Here is a 12,137-nt window from a genome sequence, read left to right as displayed (position 1 = left end):
TAACCAGGATGTCTCTTTCCTTCACTTCCTTCTTACCGTTCAGATGGTTGAACGTCACCGAGCGTACGCTTGAGTGACGCCTCACTCTAACCTACTCCCTCCTTTCTCGCTCTCCTATTCCCAGGTCTAGGAGTTGCGCGCAGAACACAAAGTCGCGAGAAAACCCACGTACAAATAAAGGGTAATCCTATCGCTGTTAACAACAAAATCAAGTACCGCAGATTGATCCTAAGTAGGAAATGGAAATTCTGAAATCACTTCAATTACATTTTACCAAGAGCCAAAAAAATAACTGCAGCCTTAGGACTAATCATTTCTAATTTGAGAGGGCCCTCAAAGAGATCACGTAAGCTCTTCTCCAACGTGAGCCATTCCTTAATTCTATGGATCTCCCGTCTAGGCCCACACATCTGCCCAAGAAGAAATGTACTCTGAAAAGGATCCTGGCAGTACAAAAGACGCATCGCACTCAGAGTCCTATGTGCATACAGAATGGTCATACCACGCGGCTTTTCTCTTGGCACAAGTAATGCCAGTGGACATTCTTTCCAAGAGGTATAGCGACACTTACAAACGATTTAGTGAGATCATGGAAAAGATCAAGCAATCCTCAGACTCATCCACTAAAACGTGGCTCAAACGCAGAGCCATAGAAGAGGTACTGATAACGTGGATCGGTCGGATCTCTTGCGGAGATTCAACGGCAGTACGTTTGCGAGAAGCAATGCAGTACATTTTGGCTTGCACGACAAGAAACCATCTGACGTTCCACGCCACCCAAATCTTAACCGGTCATGGGTACTTCAATGAATACCTCTATCGTTTACCTAAAAAGACCTCTAACAGTTCCTTTCGTGATGATCCACTAGATACGGGGAAGCATACCTTTTTCTTTGTGCTTGAGAGCCAGACAGAGCGCTTCTATTCGGAAAATTAAGATTCTGTAATAGCTTAAGAGACGTGCTAGAATCAGTGTTGGAATCTAAAGAAAAATGATCCGCCTTCATAAAATTCTGTGCTGACGTCATGTCCCTTAAAGAAAAGGACGAGAGGCGGAGGCAGCATCTCGCTGCCCTTGAAACGCGTGCACGAACAATGAATCTAGACTTGAATCAGAGACTACAACCACAGGACCCTCATCGGGATTTAAACTACCAAGGTGCTTCGGATGTCGAATGATCCGACTAACCTCAGGCACTTCATAAACATCCCTTCTCTGAAAGATTTATAATGCTAAATATCAATAGTTTACTCCATTTTCTCTTTTTCTTTTTTCATACTTCATCTATACTTCTTATACTATTTTAACTTTACTTTGCGGAGGTACTCATTGTTTCTCGTCTTAATTTATCGTTCTTCAACTGCCAAATGGAGTAATTACCCGTCAGCTTTCCTCCATCCTGTTGGATATCACGTTGGATCGGGGGTCACCCTGAAGTAATGCCCCCCGGCGGTTCTGGGGTGGCTCCCACTCCTTTCTCGCTTCGCGTAGAGGGTCTTTCAGTCTTCAGAGGTGATTTCTAGCGGGTAGTGGTTTAGAAATAGATCCCTTCTGGGTCAGGCCTTTGGTCAGGTCCTGAAGGATCCAGCTCTTTCCTGAGTCTCGCACCGTCCCCAGGTTATGGCAGTCCATCAACGTATTTTACACCAGATATTTTACATCTCTTTAAAAAAAAGGGGTTGCGCACGGCAAAAACCGTTGCTTGCGCCGACACCTACTCCCCCCCCTCCCACTCTCATCTACATTACCCCTCATCACTCATCTTCATTTTTCACTCCCCCCCCCCTCTTCTAAAATTTTTCCTCATCTTAAAAAAGGTTTTTCGGATTGCGCGCGGTGAAGCAATCGCTTGCGCGGCGCCTTTTCTGTTACCTTTTTTTTCTTCCCCTCACCCTAAAAAGTTTTTCGGGTTGCGCGCGACGAAGCAATCACTTGTGCAGCGTCTTTTCCGTTATTTTTTTTCTTCTCTTTTTTCTCCACTCCACATTAACTTAAAACTCTGAGGTTGCACGCTGAATAGCGCCTTCTCTACTATCACTCAAATTACTAATTTACTATCTCTCAGGCATATGGTTTTATTCTCTTCGACACTTCAAAACAGATAGATTTCGTAACTAAAAATTAAACCACGCAGATTTCGCACTCTGGTTCGTTCAGATACTCTCCCTCTCTCTCTCTCTCTCTCTCTCTCTCTCTCTCTCTCTTAGAAAGCAGTAAGAGATTTTTCACACTTTATTTCTAATTCTTTAATAATGTCTAAATATCTATATGAAAGAAAAATGGGCGGAAGAACCCATCAAAGCAGAGCAAGAGTACGCAAACAGTTCTTGAGAAAGTTCCAACGCGTATCCGCACTCGTCCTTTACTGCTTCTGTCACGGCCAGAAAGCCGAGCTCTGCAACTGCTCCACGATCTTTACCGCAAATTATTAAAATGATTAGACTAAGAATCGACTTACAAAGGGGCCCATACGGCTTTACGTTTTTAATTAATGACTGACTAATTTTGTGCGTTCTCATATTTATATATATTTATTCACATCACATTTATATTAGCCTTCAAACATTAACAATCATTTATCCCCATTTATATTAGCATTTAAATCAAATTATAAGTATATATCTACTCGTACTACATTCTTTATATTAAATCATTCATTCATAATCACATTATTTTTGTGATTTATCATTTTGTGATAAATTATTATAATCATTCGTAACTTAAACAAGAATGCCTTCTAGGTCACAGCTAGATCTTTGTGCTTGTATTATTTGTGTGATTTTATATATTTTCCTCAAATTTAATAAACTGCGTCAAATTGTTTTTTTCAGTCATAACATAGCCCTACTTTAAATAAGATTAAGTAATATCACGTAATATTAAAATTAATATAGACCCTTTTCCCCCGTAAAAAAACTGTAAAAAATTTATTGCAAAAAATATCACCTCAGCCAAGGGGCCTGAGACCTTCCCCTGCCTGCATCAAACAAAACAATCACGTCACTGTGACGTGCTAACTCGTCACATATTACATCTCAGCAACGTCTCAACTGGTGTCAAAACGTGATTGCCACGTCGCTGATACCTAACTAACATCCAAATTTCTGGTGACAGCGACGTTGTAATGACGTGTATTTTGTGACTTATGCACTAATTGCGACCTAAAAATTATCGACCAATTTTGAAAAAGTAAGATTGGTTTTATGTACGTAACTGCATTATGTACGTAAAATACTTGCTAGATAAAATGTATAATAGTTGTACTGAGAGAAGAGAACGGTTGCAATTACCATAATTCAACTTTATAATGGTATTTTCGGTGCAAACTATAAATTATAGTAATTCTGAATTATAATATTCTACCTTTTATGTATAGTTACATCTATTATGTTTATATGGTTCCAAACATTAGAAGTTTAAAAAGGTTAGTTATTAATCATATCGTAAATTAAATCTTCCACTTGATTTCATTTTCAAGGGAATTCATCAGAAAAATTATTCTACTATAATAAAACACCGGTGAAAAATGCTCCGCCTTTTATATCATTTACGTGTTTCCTTTCTTACGAGAAATAGAACGCCATAGCAGCCATCTAGTTACGGTTTCGTGTACTACTATACGCAGAGAAAAAAGTATGAAATTTATGACTATAATTGCATGGTTAAGAAAATAATTATGAGGGATGCATCGGATAATGACTTTTACCGGATAGCCGGATACCGCGATAGTATTGCCCAACTGCAATACATTATTCTACGTAACGTCTTCACAATTACGTGTTAAATTTAATTACATCAAATGAAAAACATCAGTGTAATATTATTTATTTTTAAAATATAAGTCATAATACAAAAGAAAATTCAACAACAGCTAATTAATTGAAATATTAAAATTATTTGGTTACGTCGCGAAAACGTATGATTATTAAATTTGAGAAAATTATATAAAATCACACACAAATAATATAAGCACAAAAATCTAACTGTGACCGTAGAAGGCATTCTTGTTTAAGTTGTGTTTCAGTAATGGTCAAATATCTCTCTACTTTTAATCATTCATAAATTTCTTCATGTTCAAATACATGAACAAGTTATTTTTTTTACATACAACCATGTCTCTACACTCATTTCAAATCTATTCCCCTCACGCTACCGCTCTCAGTCATGCTTCTTATATCAAATAATCACTGATGACAGAAAGATATAATTAAATACTAAAATAAATTAATCAATAATATTTTGTTTTAGACATAAGTCTAGGACTAGTGACAGTCCATAAAAACATAATATCTAATAAAATAATATAAAAACCAAAAATAAAACGCATCCACGCTCGGACGTCACAACCGGTATTGCCATTTATCGTTAGTTTAATTTGTTACACTTCCCGGTCATATTAGGATTTGTTTGTATTGTATTTTTTTAATGTTGCTGTAACATTGCTAAAATAATATTGCAAAAAATCTTTATAAAATTTTTACAATATTGTACTATACAATGTTTCAACGGTAATATTGCTGCAAGCTTTTGTGTTATTTAGGGAGACAATGATAAAAATAAATCGTGATTAAAAATTTATTTTTAATAATCATTTTGGAGTCATTCATGTTTTTTTGTTTTACTTTTCGATATATTTTCAAAACTGCAAGTAATAAATTTCAAAAATTGTATTAGAACATCTCATATAACAATTTACAAAATTCTTCCAAAATTGTACAAAATGCAAAAAATTGAAACCTTTTTGAAAATTTTTCGCAACAATCGATGCTATATGGGTACTGTAGTATATACGAATATTTATGGAGATGTAATAGCATGCAGGTTTAGAAATGCGACACCTCTACTACACCCCCTCACGTGTGAGCGTTGGCTCGCGCCGCAGAGACACGTAGGCTATCATGGCAACAACGCGCCCAACACGTACTCCGTTTGTACACCCAGCGTGTTTGATTCTATCTATGGGAAAATTTTTTAAACTAAAGACTCGCTATCTTTCTACATACTTGCAGTTCATGATTAATGTAACGATTAGAGCTTATTGGTCATTATGTTAATCATGAACTGTATGTAGAAAAATAGCGACTTCTCAGTTTGAAAAATTTCCCCATGGACAGAATCAAACGCGCTGGGTATACAATAGTACTATTCTGTTATAATAAACCAGGTGTTATAATCTGTGCTTTAGGAAAACGTCATTAGATACCCTGTTGTAAATACAATACAGGTATATAACCTGAAAATATCAAAATTCAAAAATATAGAAATCTCTAATAAAGGAGGAACAGACTGTGTCATAGAGTTGACAAATCTCATATTATATTTTGAAGCCAATGTATTTATAGGTGCGCACTTGTATCATCAGTGCACAAAATATACACACGCCAACGTATGCGCATATTGCGCTTGAAAAAACAAAATTTATGGAAATAAGAAGTGATCGTATGTCCCGTGATGTTTTCGCCAGTTCTTAATTTGCGTTAGTAATATAGAAATATTATTATATATACTTTCAGCCCAGCTAGCTTATAATTCACGTGATACTGTATCCAAACAAAACGATTCACAATAATGTCAGTGACATTAAAATGAATTGATCAAAAAATGTCATAATAATTTTATAGTCATTTTGATGTCATGATAACTTTTTCTTCCGCTTGAGATAAATTTACAATGTCAACAGTAGAAAAATTATGTGTAAATAAATATGTACATTTTGCAATATTTTTTTTCTATAATTAAAAGTCTAAAAGTTTGTTTTGTAAAAACTGTCCTTTTAGCAATTTATCTGTGATCTAGTTAAAGCAAGTTAGCATTTTCCTCTATTTACCTTTATCTGCATAATTTAATCTTAGATTAATAAATTTTTATTCACTGACTTTTTTGTTTCTCTCTGCATATTAGTAATTAATTAATTTTTTTTTAATTCTGTCCGCCATATTCAATCCACTAATTTAATTTTTTATTTTTGAACTCAGATTCAAATAAAGCATTATGAAGTTATCCTAATAGATCAAATTTCATAAAAAATTAACAGTTTACAAAATAAAGTATATACTACATATAATTAAGTGTATAATATAATTCTAAAAAAATATCAACAAATCAGTGTCATTCATAATACTATTACATACTAGGAATGTTTATAGCAACTTTTTCTTGACGTCGTTCCCTAATATTCCTCGTCAGTGTCTTGAAACGTGGATGACCAGGATATATAGCTTCATCAGGAAAAAATAAACTTCTAGAAGCGCCAGTATTAGGTGTCGGATAAGTAACAGGATCAGTAAAATCAGGAGCTCCTACTCTGCGACATAAATTTTATTATTTACACAATTAACAAAAAAATATCTTTCTCTCTTATAAAAACAATATTTTAATTTTATAAATACAATACTTTATAAAAGAGGATCCTGATTGCCTATTATAAGGAAATTGATTGCCTACACTCATTTGCCAACATCCTATTTGCTGATAATTTATTTACGTACAAAATTATTAGCTACAGATCGATTGCCTATAAACTCTATTGCGTACAAATAAAAAATTAATTGCATTACGCACATGGTATTATTGTTTACAGATTGATTACCTATAAGTCTTATTACACACAAATAAATTACAAATTTTTATGTCAGAAACAATTTTTTTTCTAAAATTTAAAATAAAACATTTTTTTCATACATATCATTATACATTATTTTATACATATTTCATGTATATTATTTTATTTTCAGTAAGAACAAACCAAAGTACAGAAAACAAGAACAGATTTTAAGGGAAAAACAGTATAGAGACAAAATTAATTTTAGAAAGTTTGAATCAAATAAGTCACGATTTTAGAAAATTAAGAAAATTGATATATTTAATTATCATAAAAAATAACAAGAGAGCAAAATACCTTTTTAAACTAGAGAGTAAATGCTCTATTTTAGAATTTGACAGTTCCTGTATGTGACATCATTAACCTATTTCTGGTTATTAAACCCATTGCGTTTGAAAATACTATAATGCTTTTTATGATCATGGTACATGCTCCAGACTAACAAAGGAAACATCAAATTATGTCTCGTGCAAACTTTTTTGTAAATATGTGTATAAATATATCTTTAAACATTTTCTGTACATTAAATTTTTAAATAATTATAATAATTTGAAAAATCTGTATAAAAAATATTAATATCTTTAGTTTCATTTTAATTTAATTACTTCCTATCAATTTTAATTAATTTTAATTACTTTTTTATTAAAAAAAATTTCATAAATTTACAAACTAATATTGTAGATAAAGAAATACTCGTGTATAGGATAATTAAATAAATAAAACAACAACAACAACAACACTGCTAATAATAACACAGGGCGCTTTTTAGATTTTTTTTCCACTGTTTGAATAAAATTTATCATTTTCTACGTATTTTTGCGCTGAACACGAATCCGGTAAGCAAATTGAGTAAAAGTTCATATTAAGAGAGCAGCCTCTAACGACATTGACCTTGACATATGTTATCAAGGAAAAGGTACTAAGTGACTTAAAAAAGTTTTTAAGTAATGCTCACTTCTTATTAAAAAAAAAATATTACACAAACAAAAAACAGTTTTTCTTAATTATTTCAAAAAATATTCATTTTACAAAAAAAGTGTCAAACAAAATATAAAGCTTGTTATAAACTTTATAAAAAAAGTCGTATACATATTTTACCTAACTTCAATACTTTAGTCGTTATAGTAGAAAAACTGTTTTGCGTGGAAAGTCGAAAATCCATACGGTACAGAAAACGCGTCGGTGGAAAAGGGCTCCGCCTCCCCCTGCACCCCTTCCCATATTTTCTTAACCCAACTAAATCCTATTTTAGTCACAATTTGGCCATAATTTCAAATCTAATATCGCAACGTGGTGAATTGGATATCCTTGGCCAAATCACAACTAAATAAGGTTGGGTTAGGAAAAAGTACGCTGAGGGAGTGCAGGGGTAGGGGCTCTGCCCCTTCCCCGCCCACGCGTTCTCTGTACTACATGGATTTCTCAATTTATCAACAAAATAAAGAAATTTATGTAAATAATGTATATACCCTTTTTTGTAGTTTTTTAAGTTCATTTTTTGTCGAAAACTTTTGTTTCTAAAATCAATATTTTCGGAGATATACTATAAAAATTTGAGTTTTAGAGTTTATTGTAATTTTGCGGTATTTCCGGTTTCGACCGCCATTTTCAAGTCTCATCTTCGTATTCAGGAGGCAAAATACATAAGAATTTCATGTTTTTATTTATTTTTTGCAAGGACACTTTTTCGAAGGTTTACCTCTATATGCTTTATTTCTCACAATTACGAGCATGCGTTATTTAAAAATATGATAACGCGTATACAGTTGCAATTACAAAAATTATGCATAGAAGATTTATTGTAGACAATTTCAAGAGCTTTATTTTTTATTTGACACATTTTTTTATAAAATAAATATTTTCTAAAATAATTAAAAAAAACTTTTTTTTCTAATATTTTTTTAATAAGAAGTGACCCTAGTAGTAATTTTCTGCAAAACTGCTCTAAATCTTGCAGCAGATTCTTGAAAGATTCTTCCAGCAAGACGTTATGATCTGCTTCCTCATTCTGTTCAATTCTTCTGAAAGATTCTGCAGTCAAATTTTTGCAAAAAATTTGTATACATATCTTCTGCAAGATTTATAAAATTCTTTCACCAGAATATTAGTATAGTCTTAAAATGGATTAAAAAAAAATTAAATTTGAATTAAATATTTAATTTATGTACAAGATTAAATAACAATACAAATTGTTATTTAAATGTAAAAATATAAAATTTTATGTGGAACAGCGTTCCACACAAACATCATGTTTGAAAAGAATGAGAGCGAGTAATCGTCTCAAAGTTATAACAAACAGCTCCTATATAAAGGCTCATTGAAGTATGAACTGGATAGTCGGCCGCTGCGGCGCCTAAATATAACGCCAGTGGCCGCACTCGACTCACGAAAAGATCTTCCGCAGCGTGGCCGCCTAGCGGCACCCCGCACTCACTTGTTAAATCCATTTCATTCCAAAATTGTTATAAACCTTGCAGCAGATCTTTCTGCCGCTAATTACGCAGAATCTGTACAATATCTGCACAAGATTTGCGTGTCATTTCCGTTGTAAGAAACTTGCAGAAATCTGCAGATCATATTTTTGCAATATTTGCACAAGATCTGTGCGCCATTTCTGTTGTAAGAAACTTACAGAAATCTGCTGATCATATTTGAACAAAATCTGTAAAATATCTGTACGCTACTTCTGTTGAAAAAATCTTATGTCACTTTGCTAAAAAACTTTGCTAGACTGTTTACACACTGCAGTTGCGAGAAGAATCTACTTCAAGCTCAATATTTGTATCAAGTTTCTACAAACAGTTCATATACAAGTACAGTGCACAAATATTGAAGCAGTCTGCTAGCAATCTGCCAGCATGGCTGTATTGGGAATAACCTTCTGCACATCTGACTCAATTCTATTGCAATTAACTGCACGTAGATTCTGTCCTGCAGAAACTGCTACTAGAGGAGCATTATTTAAAACCTTTTGTAAGTCACCTTCTCCTTGATAACATATGTCAAGGTCAAGGTCGTCAGAGGCTCTTCCCCTAATGTGCACTTTTACTGCAAATTGTTCCATTCAGGTTTTTTTTAGAAAAGTGAGGTTAAAGGTGACAAAAACGACATTTGTTGACATATTTGTAATTTTTTACTAGCAAAGTAAATTTTTTTCTACTTCCGCTTACACCATCTTAAATTGTCAACTTTTACCTTTAAAATAGATTTTTTTTTAACGCCATGTTTTTTTTTACCAACTTCATCTATATGTATACGTGTAGTCATGCCACATTTTACTGGCCGATGTGGTTTCCGTTGTTTGAATAAAAGTTACCAATTTCCATGTATTTTGAGCTTTCAATACAAATCTTGTAAGCAATTTGCTCTAACACGTTAGATTTTTGAGAAAAATGAGATTAAAATGGTGAAATAAAAATAATCATTTTTGATACTTTTAACCCTTAACATATAAGTGGGTCTAAGAGACCCCATATAAAGTTTAGAACGCTTGCTGTGTAAAGATGGAATGAGAAAAGAGGTTTGGACCAGGACGTAAAAAAAATTAGAAATCTCCTCTTTCGATTGATATGGTTGATCTACTTTTTTGGTCAACTAGAATTCGGACGGCACGGCAGCAAAGTTTTAAGGGAGTTCCAGTTGCGCACAGAATAAATCGAACACAGCAAGTTAAACACCTCCGATTTTGATGAAATTAGACTCATTCGACGCGTTTTTGCATAAAACAAACGAATCTGACAGAAAAAAGTGTGAGACTGCCTCGCGAACCAAAACATCAAGTACTAAAGTTGACGACTATTGAGGTTAGAATACCTGTCATACCTACGTAATTCACATAATGTAGCGTCTTTAGAAATGCTTGAAAGGGGGAGGGACTTCGGCCCCCCTTCGCAAATTCCTAACTGAAATTTAATTATATAGTATAAGTCAGAAATTTGCGATATATTTCAACTCGCTGTGTCCAATCCCAATCAGCACACAATATTTTAAACGGTTTTTTAATATTTATTTAATATTAATTTTTCATTGTACAATTCATTATAACAAAAATACTTATTAAATATTTATTAAATATTTATTTAACATTAATTAAATATTTAAAATAATGATTTAGAAAAAAATATTTATTTTAAATTTATTTAACATTTATTAAACATTAACTAAATATTTAAAATAATGATTTAGGAAAATGTTTATTTAACGTTTATTTAACATTTATTTAATATTTATTTCACATTAATTTTTCATTTAAAAAAACATTTTCTACAAACATTAATTTAACATTTATTAAACATTAATTTCATATTTATTTCACATTAATTTTTTATTTAAAAAAACATTTTTTAAAAACATTAATTTAACATTTATTAAACATTAATTTAATATTTATTTTACATTAATTTTTTATTTAAAAAAACTTTTTTTAAAAATATTTAAAATTTATTAAACATTAATTTAATATTTATTTCACATTAATTTATCATTTGAAAAAACATTTTTTAAAAACATTAATTTAACATTTATTCAACATTAATTTAATATTTATTTCACATTAATTTTTCATTTAAAAAAACATTTTTTAAAAACATTAATTTAACATTTATTCAACATTAATTTAATATTTATTTTACATTAACTTTTTATTTAAAAAAACCGTTTATAAAAACATTAATTTAACATTTACTTAACATTTATTTAATATTCATTTTATATTAATATTTTATTTGAAACAACAATTTCAAAAATATTAATTTTACATTTATTGAATATTAATTTAATATTTATTATTTATTTTTTTTAATAAACATTTTTTAAATATTTATTTAATATTGTTTAAGTATTTATTTTTCATGAATTATTTAATTGAAAAAATGATTTTAGTAAGCATTTCTTTAATGTTTATTTAATATTTATTTAATGTTTATTTAATATTAATTTTTTTACTTATTTTTCATCTCTATAAAATTATGTTTTATATATTATTATATATTATTATTTATTTGACATTTAAGCTCTTTATTTTTCAATTATTATTAAATTTAAAATTTGTTTAAAAAATGTTTCAATAACATCTATGAAAATCAGTAAAAAATTAACTTATATATATTTAAATAAATAATATACTTTAATTATATATATTTCGTCCTTTCAATAACATATTGACCTGATCTATCAGTGATGTGCATGCATAAACACAAAGTGTTTACAGATCATCACGAGGGATCAGTTTGCAGCAATCATAAAAGTCAAGCAACGTTCACTGGAGTCGCAACTTGGATGGGTGACCACGTGGAAATTTCCGAGAAAAAAATTCTTAAGAAAAAAACTTCAATATTAAAAAAATAGTTTAATGTAAAAAAAGTGTAAATCCATTAATTTTAACGTTTTTGAAAAATTTTTTTATTGCAAAAGCTTTTTTTTAAATATTGTTTTGCTCATTTATGCTTCGTTAAAAAGAACGTTTCTTTAACGTTTAATAAACGTTTTCTTTAAATGTTTTAAAAACGTTTTTATAATATTTGAAAAACATTTTTT

The 12,137-nt window shown here is 30.9% G+C and overlaps 1 protein-coding gene across 6 annotated transcripts in view; it reads right to left on the bottom strand.

The window, feature by feature from the left end:
• LOC105202145 (glutamate--cysteine ligase catalytic subunit) overlaps positions 1 to 12,137 on the bottom strand; it is a 134,138-nt gene that overhangs the window by 41,078 nt on the left and 80,923 nt on the right. For all 6 annotated transcript variants that reach the window (XM_026139344.2, XM_026139345.2, XM_039455920.1 and 3 more), the window contains one exon: positions 6,133 to 6,305. In XM_026139344.2, coding sequence (XP_025995129.1) covers positions 6,133 to 6,305 — 173 coding nt within the window. The remainder of the gene's footprint in view (positions 1 to 6,132; positions 6,306 to 12,137) is intronic.

The sequence above is a fragment of the Solenopsis invicta genome, chromosome 12 (genome assembly GCF_016802725.1).
Source record: "Solenopsis invicta isolate M01_SB chromosome 12, UNIL_Sinv_3.0, whole genome shotgun sequence".
Classification (NCBI taxonomy): Eukaryota; Metazoa; Arthropoda; class Insecta; order Hymenoptera; family Formicidae; genus Solenopsis; species Solenopsis invicta.
Note: the sequence above shows the minus strand (reverse complement) of the source record. Positions and strands in the feature narration are given on the sequence as shown.